Source organism: Cryptotermes secundus, unplaced genomic scaffold (genome assembly GCF_002891405.2).
Source record: "Cryptotermes secundus unplaced genomic scaffold, Csec_1.0 scaffold1296, whole genome shotgun sequence".
Lineage (NCBI taxonomy): Eukaryota > Metazoa > Arthropoda > Insecta > Blattodea > Kalotermitidae > Cryptotermes > Cryptotermes secundus.
The window spans coordinates 129125-145569 of NW_019744141.1; the positions used below are offsets into that span (position 1 = coordinate 129125).

At 39.8% G+C, this 16445-nt stretch overlaps 1 protein-coding gene across 1 annotated transcript in view; it reads right to left on the reverse strand.

Moving 5' to 3' along the window:
• Positions 1-3632: 3632 nt before the first annotated feature.
• LOC111874583 overlaps positions 3633-16445 on the reverse strand; it is a gene marked incomplete at its 5' end in the record, with an annotated part of 144065 nt that continues 131252 nt past the window's right edge. Inside the window, 4 exons of the mRNA XM_023870196.2 lie at positions 3633-4448; positions 8773-8851; positions 11554-11685; positions 12523-12669. Coding sequence (XP_023725964.1) covers positions 4306-4448; positions 8773-8851; positions 11554-11685; positions 12523-12669 — 501 coding nt within the window. The remainder of the gene's footprint in view (positions 4449-8772; positions 8852-11553; positions 11686-12522; positions 12670-16445) is intronic.

Consider the following 16445-nt stretch of genomic DNA (forward strand, 5'->3'; position numbering starts at 1 on the left):
TGGGGCTATATGGAGGATGCTCAAGGATTTCCCACTTGAAATTTTGCAGCGTCTCATTTGTCTTGTTGGTAGTATGGGGGTGCACGTCACGCAAGAGTAACATGCCTTTGGTGAGGAGTCTTGGTCACTTCCGTTGAATGGCTTTACGAAGTTTCCAAGTGACTTCCATTTGTTCGGTCCTCTTAAACATAATCTTTTTGCTGAACATTTTCCTGATGATGAAGCTGTAGAAAAGGAAGTTACCACCTGGTTCCAACAGCAGCCCAAAGAATATTATGCTGCTGGTTTTCAGGGGCTTGTGAAACGATGGGACAAGTGCCTCAATGTATAGGGAGATTATGTTGAGAAATAAAAGCATTTTTCAAATCAGTACTTATTTGTTTAAGTTCTTTATCCATTTGTAACTTACTTATTAACTTACCCTCATACAAACCAGAATTCTCAAAACAATAATATTTAACTCTACAAATTACCAAGAGCTGGTTCATTAGGTTTTATTTCTGATCCTCCTTCAGTCTGGATATTTATGTTGTGAAAAATATATCTGCTTTTCCCCAGTTTTCTCATTGGGTTCTTATTTCTTTCTCAGAACATCTGCTTTCTCACATGAATATATTCACCAATATTTATTTGTGTGTATATGTGTATGTGTGTCTGTTGTGTGTGAGCATGTCTGTATTTTTGTACAGAAATGTCATTGAGGTATTCACAACACCCTGAAAAGTAACATATGAGGGGGGACCCAAAAATAACCGGAAACGACCTGTTGCACGCGCATGCTTTGTAGTTACGAGTTGTGCTGCTAGGTGGTGTTAGCTGGGGGTCTCCCGTGACTGTTAGTGAGCTGGCGTCAGTCTGAGTTAAGTGGTTTGCCTGTGGTGCTCTGTTGTGTGCGTTCCTGTTTCAACCCTTTGGCGATTAGTGAGATGGCCGACCAGAAGGAACAAAGAGTGTGCGTGAAATTGATGAAGATCGTCGAGAGACCACTGACCAACTTTCTGAGGAAACGAACATCTCATGGAGCACGGTCCAGCGAATTTTAACCGAAGGTTTGCACATGAGANCAACAGAGCACCACAGACAAACCACTTAACTCAGATGGATGCCAGCTCACTAACAGTCGCGGGAGACCCCCAGCTAACACCACCTAGCAGCACAACTCGTAACTACAAAGCATGCGCGCGCAACAGGTAGTTTCCAGTTATTTTTGGGTCCCCCTTCATAGTTGTTATAAAGGTTAAAATTCTTGTTGCATTTGAATAATTACTTAAAATTAATAGTCTTTTTTAAAGTTTTATGAAGAATTTCTTTGTTTTGGACTTGAGTTTTGCTGTCTTCAGTTTGTATGACATTGTTCTAAAAGATCATTACAAAGCAATCTGTAGCAATGTTCAAAATATTGGCATTTATGAGAACCACGGCCAGTTACTCAAGATGCCTGAGAGCCAGCAACTCGTATTCATTGTGGTGTTAGTCCTTTGACTGAGATACTTTGTGGTCTCATTTCTCTCTTTGTCAGTCATCTCCCATCATACAGTAATATGTAATTTTACGGACAGCTGGTATTAAAATCTAGTAACATCATGCCATCATATTTATAATAAATTATATATTTTAAGTAATAATTGTTATGTACAGTAAACAATGTAGCAACATGTCATTTCCATTTTTTGCAAGTGCATAAAATATGTCATTCCAAGCCTCTTCTATAGTAAGTACAAGCACTGACATGCAAATCACTGCTTTGGCTCAACATGAGTAGACAAAACACAAGGTAGCCAGAATTCCAGGTCGTGACTAGCATATTTTGATACTACCTTCAAATTATAAGAAGTAACAAGTATTCTAATTAGAATTTCGAACAGTCACTTTTTTTTTGACAACTCAAACTGAACATTATTTCAGCAACCATGTAATAAATATAACTTAAACTTTCATATGAACAATACAGGTTAGTAACATTTTAAAGTCATTATATCCTGCATATAAGTGCTGCAGATCCATAATTTTGAATCTTAGGAAGGTCATAGGTATCTATACTCCTGTTCCCATTTGTCACATAACAATTGATGTTTAATGCTCTCACTATTTTAAGGGTGTGCCAAATCTTGTTTTCGTCAGCCATAACTGAAGCCTATTCATAAACTCAATAATCATTTTCCAGCACAGTGGTTCTCAACTCTCTTCTGAGTTCCAGACCAATAACACAGTAGCGTGTTTCTCAGTCACCTGTCTGAGATTATACAGTGCAAATAATAGTGTATAGGCCTAATTATTACTAACATGACTCATAGTATAAATGAACTCCTTTGCATGGTTTAATGTTGAACAGACATCACAATAACCTACACTCAACATTCACAAATAAGAATTATGCACAATTGGGAATATGTAACAAGTTTCAGTAACCTTATTTTTGAGGGGTGCATCCAAACACTCCAAAATTGAGTGACCTCTGCCTTATAGCTTGCTCAGACACAAAATTAAACATTGAAAAACAATGGTAAAAAGTAAAGCTATCCGTGTAAGAGGCCGTGAAGGCCCATAGGGTTGTGAGACGTTGAGGGTCCCACATTTTCTAGACAATCAGCTCAAAGATGGCGGTAAGGTTGTCAGCCTTATGCTCCTGCCGCGCTTTACTCCCAAGAAAAATTATTTAATTAATTCCTGGTACTCATTTCTGTTAGAGGCTGAGTCCACCCCAGGGCCATATTGTGGCTGGAAGGATTAGGTCAACTGAAAAAATCCAATGACCTCATCGGGACTTGAACCTGCGACCTTCCGGCTTGTAGCATAGCCCCTCAACCAACTATGCTACCACGTGCCCCTGAAAAAAAAATAATGGTAAGAGTATAATATTCAGTCCAGGGTATTTTAGTCATTAGGATGAAATAAAAATGTTGTGCCAATTCATCCATATGCTCCACATGTAATTTAATTTAGATTTATTAATTTGTTTGAATTAATTTCAGCCACACATATGTTCAGTTTTCCCCAGGATATCTGAAGTTTCTTAAGGCATGTAATATGAGCAGATTCAGAAAGGTTTCTGTGCTGTCTGAGACAATAAGAAGGCTTGGAATACACACACATTAAGAATGAATGAAGGTTTAGTTCTAAGCTTCCAGTGTGTTGTAAAAGTAACAATGTCTTTCAAAATTCTAAAGGGTTCTTACTATGGGCCAAGCAACTACAAATTTATTGTTGGTAAGAAGGTGCAAATATTTTTGCAGGAGTATGTGATACATGAGGTGTCTGGATGTGGATATGAAGAAAATATCTGTTACTTAGAACTGAAAAATGGAGGTTTGGTGTGACTGGATTACACAAGGTTCGCCATGTTCACCCACTTCATGTTATTAACCAATGAGAAATAATTTTAGCTTGACTGAGGCAAGATTTATATACTTCATTTTAGAATACAACTAACTTAAGGGTGCTGGTCATGATAGCTGAACAGTCTGTACTGTCTTCACTCACTCAGAAGCCAGGATCGTGGGTCCGAATCCCACACAAGGCATGGATGTTTGCTGTGTGTATGCGTTTATTTTGTGCTTGTGTTGTCCTGTGTTTAGGTAGATGCCTTGCAACGAGCTGATCACCCATCCAAGGAGTCCTACCGTCTGTAAAAAATGATCAATGACACTGAGAAATCAGCCCTATGCTCCAAAAAGTGAGAGAGAAGAAAAAAGAAAAAAAAAACTTATGGGTAGCAGGCAAAATCCAGTTGTAGCCATGGTGGCAAAATGACAGATTACCTGATACCATCCTTGTTAATGATGGGTCATGTTGAGCCCTGATGACAGCATGAAAGATCAAAAGACCAAAAGATTTGCAAATCGTATTAGTACCATACATACAGATGAGGCTCTGGCTACATATAAAGGCATTAACTTATAGAACAGTATGTATATTATGTAATAGTGTAGGAAACTTGCAACTGTAAGCACAAAATAGTAAGCTGGCTTTGTATTCTTCATTGCTTTGGCACACTTGATGGAGTCAATAACAGTTCATAATGTTTCAAGTCTGTTCCCTCCACCTAAATTTTTGAACACTGTTAAATGCAGGGAAGGAATGAGAAAGGCTAAATGGAGCTCCCTGACCTCAAACCTGGGCATATATGTTTCAACCCCTCACGTATAGATGACACTACCCCTCACACCACATAAGTCAAACCAGGTACAACTAAGGCTAATTCTGTCATCACACCGACAATAAATTAAGGCTACTTCGTGGGAAGCTGAGCAGGTCGCAAGGGGTCCACTTGGGGGCGCCTCAGGCTCAGGGCAGGGAGAGCAGCTGCTAGGCTTCTAGGAAGATAAGCGCTGTTGGTTTTGGTTCCAAGTTGGACTTTTTGGCTTCTACAACAAGAAATTCGATGTCGTGGCGCTCCCGTCGAGCGAATGATTCTGCTATCAGCCGAGCCACATCCTGGTGCTGCAGACCTGAAAAACATAATCATCCCCACTACATGTATGCTTCTTGGGTCAGCTGCCCGATTGTATAGCAACGTGAAACCAAGTCCCTTGGTACTTTGGCCCTACTGCAGCAGGTCTCAGTGAGGGATTTGTAAAGAAGTGGTTGTGGACTGTTTTAAGTACTGTCCAAGTACCTGCCTGATGTGGCTAAGGAAAACCATGCAAATATCAGTCAGTATAGTTAGTAACCCTGTCAAGATTCAAAATAAGTTTTTCATAATTATGAAGCATAAGTGCTAAACACTTGACCATGAAAATTGGTGAATGTCATGTCTTTGATGAAGTATAAGTATTGTGAAAGTTGAACTAGAAAGGATGTTGAAGCAAGTAACTATCACCTGTTTTAAGCATAAGACTGGAGGGCTGAGGTGGTCTATGAAAAATAACATATTTTAACTAAGGATGGTAGTGAGCACATAGTCATACAGATCAATTGTTTATAGTTTGGTTTCTTATTTAACATTATCATCATTAACTAGACTATATAGTGTCAATGACATGGTAATCAATGACTATGGAGCTGTTAGTGTAACAGAAACTGGCAGGAGCAATCGAAGTACTCAGAGAAAGCCTGTGCCAATTTCATTTTGTCCATCACAAATCTCACAAGACCTGACACCATATAGAATCTGGGCTGCCATGATGGGAAAGACAGATTATAATCTGAGTACAATGTTGTTACAGGAAATAATATTACCAACCAAGGTAATGCCATAAAACAAGACTGCAAGAAATAATTACTGTTCCTGTAATAAAGGATGAATTTTATTTCCAACTCTCTGAGTTTTGTGTAAAGATTAGCCATAGGACAACATCAGACCACTAAATGAAACTTGACTGAATATATGGTAAAAATCAAATTATGGAGAAACTTTACAGGCAAAAACTTAACCAAATAAGTACTATGCCATGAAGATGTATGGGGGAGTGGATGTATAGACCCATGTTTTCTTGACCTTGGCAGTACTTGGAGGTGAGTGACCAGCTTCACGCCCCAGCCGCTTTACCCCTGGAGAAAAAGCCTCTGGTACCCATTGGATAGGAGGATAGGTGGGCCCCAGAGCCGGTCTTGACATGGAGAAGTGAAAATTCTTGCCCCTCCCCCCCCGGGACTCAAACTTCGCCCCCTTGATCATCCAGACCATAGCCAGTCACTATACTGACTGCACCTTATAGATGTTTAAATTATCAACAAAGTCTCTTCTGTTAAGCAACTTGAAAGTGCATCCCTGACTTCAAAGAAATTCATCATTGGACCATGTCCTACCTTAATTAGACTCAATTCAAATTCTTATAACTTATTTATTAAAGATACGTTATCTTCCCAGCTATTGCAAGACACCAAAAATTATCTCCTCTCTATAGATTTATAAACCAAAATTTTTTAGCCATGGCTTCTTCCCCTTTTATTATTTCAATCATAACATAAAAATGGCAAACAGATTGTTTAAAAATGTTGCAAATTTCACACATCTAGAGGCAACAGTAACAAACAGAAATTGCATGCATGAAGATGTCAAGGGCATATAAAATTTTCACAATATTTTATACCATTCAACTCTGAATCTATTGCCTTCTCCTCTGCTGCCTAAAAATGTAAAGATGGAAATGTAGGACTTTATAATTTTGCCTTTAGTTTTCTCTGGGTCTGAAACTTGTTCTCCCATATTAAGAGAAGAACACACATTGGAGCTGTTTGAGAACAGGGCGCTGAGGAGTATACATAGGCCTAAAAGGGATGAAATAATAGGGGACTGCAGGATATTGCATAATGAGGATTTAATAAGCTGGACTTCTTACCAAATGACATTAATGATAAAATCAAGGAGTATGAAATGATAAGAACATATATCATGCATGGGCAAGTAGGGAAATGCGTGCATGGTTCTGGCAGGGAAACAAGAAGGAAAGAGCCACTAGTAAGACTTAGTCATAGGTGGAAAAAAAATATTAGATAAATAGAATGGGGTGCTATAGAATGGATTCATCTGGCTCAAAATAGGGACCAGTAGTAGGTTTTTTCCAACATGGTAATGAATCCCTGGGTTTCATAGAAACCTGAGAATTTCTTCAGTAGCTGAGCCACTATTAGATTCTCAAGGCAGGCTCAATTACAAGGAGTTGCCCCATTCCCTTATGTGTACTACAGGTCCTGCTGATCTCATCCATAATTTAATCATCTTGCCAATTTACGTTATTAAAGGCTAGATATTGAAGAACTCACTCCCCCTGCTTCATCTTAACACACATTCTCTTCAGTCCCTTGTTCTCAAGCACTCCCAAATCTTTGCTCTTCTTAAAGTTCCACATTAACATAAAAAAGCCACAGGACAATTTATGAAACAATGACCCAATCTGCTTTCAGTGTGCAATATAACAGAGAGGATACAACAAAATTATTCTGTGTAATGATGTATTACATCCATGGTGTTCTAACTTGAAAGCGGTACACTTATCTGGAGAGTTGTGGAAGCATATGTACCAGACTTCATAACTTAACATTTTGTTACTGGCAAGTACGATATTTAACCAAAATATGAATATTTAATGAAAGAAATAACAAAGGTTGGACCTGTAACTGTAAATTGCCTGCTTTGTAAGGAACCACAAAATTCATCTTCATCTATGTCTCTTCAGCCAGTACAAGATCTACTGGTGACCTGTGCAGCTAACCTCAAGGCATTGCTTCTTCCACTGCACACCAGCCCCAGTGCTGATGTGACTTGGTTGAAGGAAGCTTTTGGGCTTCTGAAAATCCAAAGACCGTGGAGACAGTTATGTGACCCTTACAGTCACGTAGTCATGAAATCACATGATAGGATGGCAGACCTAGTTCAAGAAGAAGACAGTACTTCGTAGCAGTAGGAATCTACACCGTCAATTGAACACAACATTTATGACAATCAGAAAATGATATCATCCAAGAATGATGTGTTATGATCGTTCAAAGACTGGCAAGATATGTAGACCAGGGAGGAAAGTTCGTCCTTCAAAAACCTACCACTCTTCCAAAATTTGCTCACATCTTATGAGATGGTAATATTTTTTATCAAAATGAGAGTCAGTGAGACTATAAATCTATTGCCTCTGAATGTTCTTAGTGCTCAGATGCTAACTGAAGATATGTTCTTGGTAATCATAGCTCCAGAATTAGAACACCAAAAATCTTACATAATGACAATCTACTTGGAGACTTTACAGTCTCTTCCTGGGCTAGAAATAAAAGTAGAAGCCATAGAAGTCTCAAATTTGAGACAGTAATATATGTTGTCGAGTAACAAGGTCCTCTTACCCGAGAAAGACTGTGCTGGCAAGGACCAGCAGCATATACAAAAGACAGACCTTCCCTCTCGTTAGAGAGGGTGCCCACAAAAAACAAGACCATAACTGTCAAACAATAATAAAGATCTTGTCGCAAGCCCCAGATGGGCGCTTTATGCCAAGACAGACAGGCTGACTGACTGTCAGTCGTAAAATGAGACTCAGACTCAGATGTCATAAAAAAAATGGAAAACTTCTGACAATCGTCGGTTTGTTTATGCTGGACTACTGGGATATTTGTTCCTTTGAAGAAGTTTGTTTCACCTTCTTGACTGCCCACAAAAGGGGTATGAAATTAATATTGAACAATAGTTGCCTTTTCTTTTTAAAGGGCAAACTGCACAACAAGGATACCAGGGTGCACACAGAGGTGGCATCTCTCAACATGCACACCATACCACCCCATCAAGGCTAATGGCCTTTCAAAATAGGTTTGCATAAGTGACTTCTGGAAATAGGGTAGGATTTCTACAACAAAGATAAACTGTGTGAAAGTCCTCATAAATATCACAGTTCTCACAGGAAAAGTGACAATAGTGGAGGAAGGACAAGATGAATATCCCAAATATGAGTAGGGAGCATCTAAGGTCCTTAATTGCCACATACAATTGCCACACCTTTCACAGTGTTGCATTTTAAGCACTGACACACAACTGAATGAGAAAAAATTGTGTTATACCTGCCATTTAGAGCACAAAATAAATTTATTTGAAAACATCAAGTGTAAGAGAATTTAATGTGGCCAATGTATAATGATCAAAGGGTCTTCTTAATTCTATCCTCAACACTGCATTTTCCCACTGTTCTCTAACATGTCCAAGGAAATTAAAATGTACGCATCGCATCACACCACTTGGACTGTGTTAATTTTATTACTGGAAGGGTTATTATGTTCCTTGCAACAAACAAACGGATAGATTTGTTTAACGTTCTTAAGTTCTGTAACACTGATATTCACTAAAATACTTACCCTCGACTTTCTGTCCGTCCACTTCCAGAATGAGCTGCCCTACTTCCAAGCCACCGGCTTCGAATGCGGCACCATTCTCCTAAAAGGATACAATATTACCGACGTGCACACTATGGAAATCGAGGACTTCTGAGAAGGATCTATAAAACATATATTCCCTCAAATGCCTCAGGCTATTCGATATGAGGTCAGTAACAGGGACTACAAGTTGACAATTTAGTAACACTGTGATCCATTTCTGTGCTCGTGTTATTAACTAAAGAAGTTTTCAACTATGTTAAATTAGCTCTGTGTAACTAAAGCAGTTAACGATGTTAAATTATCTCTGTGTCAATTAAAAACTCTTTTATTCTACTTTTACATTATTTTCTAATTTACGTCTTTTATTTCAATCTGCATCCCTATTTATTTTGCCAAAAGTTTTATAATTCCTTTACCACTGACTTGCTTCCAGTTAATGAGATGATGCTACATAAAACATTATAAAGAGGTGTTCCTAAGTATTTTTAGATTCTGAGGTCTGTAGTAACTTGACATTTGTTACTGTCAGTTAATAAAAAGCAGAGGGAGTTGTCAAGAACTGAGACAGTGGGAATTAATGTCATCCAGATGCCTACTAGGCAACTGCTTTCCTAAGACTATGACCCTAGTAAGCAAATGGGATTGGTTTACGTGGAATTTTGTATACAATCCCACTCTTTTATTAGCCAGTTATAAGCAGATCTAGTTCAGACTGTGTGACGTATGAGTATTTGTTATGAATATTCATATCTGGTGCAGGAACTTTGACTGGAAGCTTCTTCTGGCCGCAGGTAGTTACTCTGATCTCTCTATGATCTGCCAAGTTCCAGAATAATTAACCTACATAGCCATTTAGGATTTCCGTGAAAATAAGTCTTCAAGGGTGCATAATGCATGCCAGCTAACTAAATTAAAATAAGTGAATTCAGACATCATTGAAAAAAGAAAAACTGGAACTTTACTTATAATAACTTGTGTAAATCTAAATTACATCTCACTTTCTGGAGATCTACTTGCACAGTAACTAAGTAACAAAGTACATCTACCAGAAGAGTGGTAAGCAGCAATATAATAATGATCATGTATGCCCTCCACATTAAGTTGTGATTTATGCAGCGTATTAATGTAGAGTCACGTCCTGGAGTTGTTGCAAGTTCAAACACACTTTGAGATTACATTCAACTGCCTCGCCAGGGCTAACCACCTAAATTCACATATCAGGTGGCGGGGAAGGAGCCTGATATATCCACATCGGTGAGAATAATAAGTCTTCCAGAGTCAGCCTGAAACCCTTTTCATATGTATTTACCTCATCTGATCACTGAAATCCCACTTACTTAGTTCCACACTGAGTTGTGTTTGTAAATGATAATACATAAAATGTTCCATGAGAACATTTGTACGCATGTTTACAGCCTGCATACAACATACAAAACAAACAAAATACAAATTCCGTGGCCTGTAGTCCGCAAGCGAACTATACCGACCGAGTGACCGCAGTTTTTCGGCGAAGTTAGTGCAAACTTTTGCGGATAGAAGGTGTCACGTAGTCGGCGCAAGGGATCCCCACGGCCGTTAATCTCGGTTTTCTAGACCGGAGCCGCTATTTCCTTGAAATAGCTCCTCAATTATCCTTACGAGGCTGAGTGGACCCTGTTCCAGAATCACTAATTTTCAGTAAATCTGGTAGAGCCGGGAATCGAACCCGGGACCTCTGGATATTTAGGCAGGAACTCTGACCACTAGACCGCAAAGGGCGGTCCCCTGCATACAACATTCTTTACGTTAGTTACAATCGTTGATAGACTCAGTCTATTTTTCTAATAAAACATAGGACATATCTCGTTAAGTACTGACCCACACGAAGCATCTAACCATTTCCTGAGCAAGAAGCAGTTATCTCTAGCTTGGCTTATATTGTCCAAGAGCAAGGTGAAACTGCTGGTCTAAGTAAGCGTCACAACTCTTTCAGTTACGCTTACTGGGAAGATAAATACGGATGTGAATCCCGATTTATCTGGCTACATTTTAGAGTATTATTAATTAGATGTAATCGTCAACAAACAAAAGTATTTTTTCTTGATGACATCATGACATGTGGCAACAAACAGTTGGATTTGTATAACTGTAACGTGTACAAGAAGTAAGGGGAATTTAAATTAAAATCGACAAATATTTGCGCCGTAGCTTCTAAGGAACGGTATACAGAAGCACACACATCTGCATTGTGAACTTTCAAGGGTAAACCATACTGATGTTTCCTAATAGAACGCTGGGAATTGCGGCATGGTGTGTAAGCTGTCTCAGTGTTGCCGTACAGAACCAAGGAACTTCGTGGTGCTCGTACACTTTAATTAATAGTTTACAACCAGTCATTTCATTAATGAAATGCCCTGTTTAATGGAATCCGTACTTATAAATCCCACTCGATATTATTCCGAGATACACTAACCTAGTCCACTCCTCACATTCTACACGTATTTCTTTAACATATATTTTAAATATATTCTCCTCTCTACGTCTGGGTCTACCAATATGTCTCTTCTCTTGTCGTTTTCCCAATAAATTGTACGCATTCTTCATATATTTTTCCTTTCTGTGTGTTTGAATCGATTTTTGTTTTGACTGAAATGCTTAGAACACCTCCATGTAAAATACGAATATTAATATGGTTCATATGGCAAGATGCAGAATGCGGGAAGCATCAAGATAACTTCTTACACGTCCGAGGTAGGAAGACAGTTCAACAGTGCCACTTACGTGGATGTTGATAATGCGAGGCAGAGGGTGTTTGGTGTTGGCGCCACCCTCGATGGCGATCCCCAGAATGGGCTTGGTCTTCTTGACGGTAATTCGGAGGTTCCCCTGCTGGTCGGGCACGACAAGTGCACCCTGCACAGCAACAACCCTTCGACATTTCACAATCTGTATTTCTCCTCATGCGTTCAACCACAACCTAGACTACAAACATGACATTATGGGTGCCTAAGACAGTGGCATTTAGATTATATTCCGGTTATGACTCTGTAGTCATCTAGGTACCAATACTTCTCAGAAGCCTGGTGTCGCCATCTTCAGGGCAGAGGCTTCACAACTCGGAACAGCACATTCTGACTATGTATCCCTGGCTCTAGAACTGAAGTACGTACACGTGTTTCGCATTTGTAATAATTTAACAAGGCAGATATGTGATTATGAGGATTTTTACAGACTCGCCTAAACAAACAGTCCCTTGTTTAATAAAATTCAGAACACTCCCAGCTAGCCATAGAACTCCAAAGGACTGCTCCAAATTCTAAAATTAATTTGGCTTGCACTAAACAGGAAAGGCTACACGGCAGAAGATAGAAAAGTATAGCATTTGCGTGGGATGGGCAAAGTTATATAAAAAGATTTGAGAAAGATGAATTGTGTAAATGTCCAATGAATGCGAAGGGCAGTGAACTGTATTATCTGGCCGGAGTTATCAACTTAATATACAGGCCCATGTAAAATTTAAGTCTGGTTCACCTAATTTATTGCTTTTTTTATTTTTATACTTCTTATATTATTAAAATATTTGCACCTGCAATATAGACCTTTTACTATTTCGTATATTTCACCTGGTGATGACCAAACGATCGAACATATAGAGTGTATTTAGAAATACAAAACCAATAAGGATTTTTTTAATATGCTTTCGTATGATGGCTGATGTCAAGCCTTGAATTAACTTCATATATTTCTTACCAGCTCCTCATCCATGTGGGAGTCCACGAGTTCCCCTCTGGAGAGGCGCTGCATAGACTGGTGGCGCCTCATGGTGGATGCCTCAGTTTCTAGGAGTTCCTGGTCTTCCTTCATGTCGAAGCTCCGACTCAGTTTATGCGCCAACTCCTGCAAGAATTTGGGCTCTCGTGCAGCGATATTGCCAGTGCCTTGTTCAGTGCAGAATACTGTATTTTCATACCACTGGCTGTAATCTAAACTACTGTGGCATTATGCAGGAAATCATCGCTATTTCGCTCAGTTCTTGGATATGTTGCTGCTCAAGATTTACAGAACTATGTCCTAGCACGGTGACATCCCAAAGCCTTTCCTAGCATAGGCATATCTACCATAAGCAACTCGCGGATCTAGAGAACTGTGTCCTATTGCAGTGAAATCGTCAATGCATTGCTTAATTTGGGGAAGCTGTAAAAACGTAACCAAGGAGCTAGCTTATGATGCAAGGAATCCCCACTGTCTCACTCAGTTCAGAGGGATTATACTACAGAGCTGACCAAAAAGAACCCCTGGATTTCAGGTACCTATAGTTTGGAACGCGTGGATGTTTGAGGTATTTTTTAGTCATCTGAAACCGATTTTCTTAAAGAAAAATGGAAAAGTTGTTAGGTGCGAAACATTTCACCGTGCGCGCCCTCAATAGCCTGCATAGATCCCACCTGTAATCCACCTCTTGACAGAGGCACTGTAACATTTCCTTTGTAATATCTGCAGTGATCTGTGCTTTGAGATCACCCAGCATATTCAGTCTCTGGCTGTGCACCTGGTCTTTCACATAGCTCCAAATGAATAAGTCCAAAGCAAAAGATCAAGAGAATGAGAGGACTGCAAATTATCTTGTTCCTATCCATCGACCTGGGAAATTCACGTTCAAACAGTTACTGAAAATGTGAGCAAAATGAACAGGCCCGAAGTCCAGATGAGGAGTAAGATTTGCTGCTGATGTTTATCAGCGAATGAGCAAAATTTTCCAAAGTGTCTAGGAATAAATTGGTTACAATGAAGTCCTCATAAAAGAAAAACGAAACGACAACGCTTTCATATGTCAGCGCTCACCCCACACTCACTTAAGTTTCACCCCGTCCATATTATGAAAGTTCCCTGGGAAACTCGCCTTAACACTGCACTTGCTTGGCAGATAATTTCTTCGGACATAGTACGAAAAGTCTGCATAACACGATTTACATCTTCATAAAGTATCATAGGCCGCCACACTGCAGTCTCTCTGAATTGCTTTTACCATCTCCTAATGCTTTTTCCAACCGGTTGTCTCACAACACACTCGCGCTTAAATTCACACTGAACTCAAATAATGGATTCAAATTTTCCGTACCACAATACGGTCAGTGTTATATGCTATACGGTAGACACTGCAATGATCGTGAAGAATACGTAATCAAGTTGTTGTTCGTTACAGTTGGGATGCAAGCACAATTTGTGTCAGTAAACCCGTTTCAGTTTACGATTACTCTGCAAGTGCCAACTTCGTCGTATCTGCATTCGTTTCAGGTGTCTGAAACCATGGAATTCTTTTTGGTAGAATCTGTATCTTAACCCGAGATCTAAAGAACTGGGCCTTGCTCAATTCAGGGAATTAGAGAACCATAGCTCCGAGTCTACAGAACTATTTCGCACTGTGGGGAATTGTCACTGCTTTACCAAGGGCACTGTACTACGAGAACACATTTTAGCTGGGCCCTAGGCCGCGAAATCGACAAGTTCAGGCAAAACGTTCGGTAAACTTTCTTCCTGTGCTCTATTCCAGCCTCAAGTTTAAACTGCACATGGGTCGCGTATATGCTCCTAGAAGACACAGCACTGCACTGCTGTGGAAGACAATCTATTGGCGCTTAGTTTCTCTTTTCATTTGCATATGGAATTTAATGAAAGATGACGGAACAAACGGTTTCTTATTTCTGACTTTCTAACGCGGTGCAGAGACATTACGAAATCGGAATTATTTAGTATTCGGTGTCTTCATTTCATTGAAGAATACGACAGTTCTGTAAGTGGAGGGTTTGAGTTTAAAAATTCTAATCAACTTGCTAATCATCACCGTATCATCAGCGTTGCAATTAATGGACCCTTGTGGACTGCACGATGATCTTCCCTACCTAAATTTTCCCTTTTTGTGTACCGTATATTTCCTGCCTTCATACGAGGGGGTTTGTATTAACTGTAAATAAGTGCCAATATCTAATTATCAATTTATTATTCAATTTGCATGACACTGTTGTGACTGGGAGTGGGGACTTAGGTTGCGCATTACCCTGTGACTGGGAGTGGGGACTTAGGTTGCGCATTACCCTGTGACTGGGAGTGGGGACTTAGGTTGCGCATTACCCTGTGGCTGGGAGTGGGGACTTAGGATGCGCATTACCCTATTCCGAATATTTCGAGGATGAGGGAAGGAAGAGTTGATGAGTGCTGGCGGCAAAAAGGTTCAAGTATCCTCAGCTTCCTCTGTGCTTAACTAAACCATGATTTCAAATTAAAAAAGTATTATTTACAAGCAAACCCTGTAAAGTAATTCTTTATTTTCCAAAATCTCCGTATTCGTGTTTGCAGGCTTGATATTGCGTTCAGAATCTTGTTTCTTCCCGTTTCTAGTCTAATAACCTAAATCAGAAGTTCTCAACAAATATTGCAACACGTACGACGGAAAATAGTTGCCACCTAAACAAAATATATACATTTAAGTAAAAACTAACTAAAATAAAAGTAGTTTTTTTACGAAGTTAGTTACTTTTATACATTTGAATGAAGATTCAGTAAAATTTGGCGACCCAAGACTCGATGAGAAAAGACGCATATGGTCCCGGGTCTTGAGAGGTTTAGAATCCCTGCCCCAATTAAAATGTAATTATACTTGATGCTTAGTGTAGGTGTGTGCTTTTATGTGAAACTCGGTTTTCATCTAAGGAAAGAAAATATGAAGTGCATGAGGATAAAGGGCTGTGGAGAAATATGGACATAGGAAAGAGAATGTAACAGTAGGACTAAAGAAATGTGATATATTGTAATTGGACTATCTGGAATTTGTCAGCTGTTGATATTACTGGGGTGAATATATCAAAGACAACATGGGCTGAACATGAAGCGCGCTTGGGGTAAATAAGAAACACATATACAACTTTAATCAGGAAACCGCGGATGGATGGCTATAACTGAGAGACTCCATCTATAAGAGGCAGTCAAATGAAAACGGGTCACCACGCATAACTCACACGGCGCGCAAGCTGGTAACACTGGAATTTGCTTTCGGTACGAACATCTGGTGAGGACTCTGGAAAGCACATTGACAACGTGCCTTTGCATACTAGTCGTTCGTTTATTGTGCTGGAAGTAAGGTTAGCGCTACGTATGGTCGTATAACATCAGTAATGGAGGCGGGTAAAGAAGAAAAGCGAAGTGTAGTGCGCTTTTTGACTTCTGAAGGAGTAGGAGGACGAGAAATTCATCGTCGCATGTCTGTTGTTTATGGCGAACACAGCATGTCACGTTCGCGTGTGCTGGCGTGGCATAAGAGATTCCGAGAGGGAAGTGTGTCACTGCAAGATGATGCTCGCCCAGGACAGGCTCATCGTGTCATCACTCCTGATGTTACTGCTGCGTTGGATGGTCATATCCGGGCAAACCGACGGATCACTGTGGAAGAAATTAGTCTTTTGATGGGAATACGCCACGGTTCCATACACGCCATTGTGACAAAACACCTGCTGTACCGCAAAATCTGCGCGCAGTGGGTTCTGCACCTACTCACGGAGGAACAGAAGACTCAGAGAATGACTGCATCACTGGGTCACTTGCAACGATACCATGAGGAAGAGTATGCTTTTCTGTCCCGTAGTGTCACTGGGGACGAAACTTGGTGCCACCATTTTGAA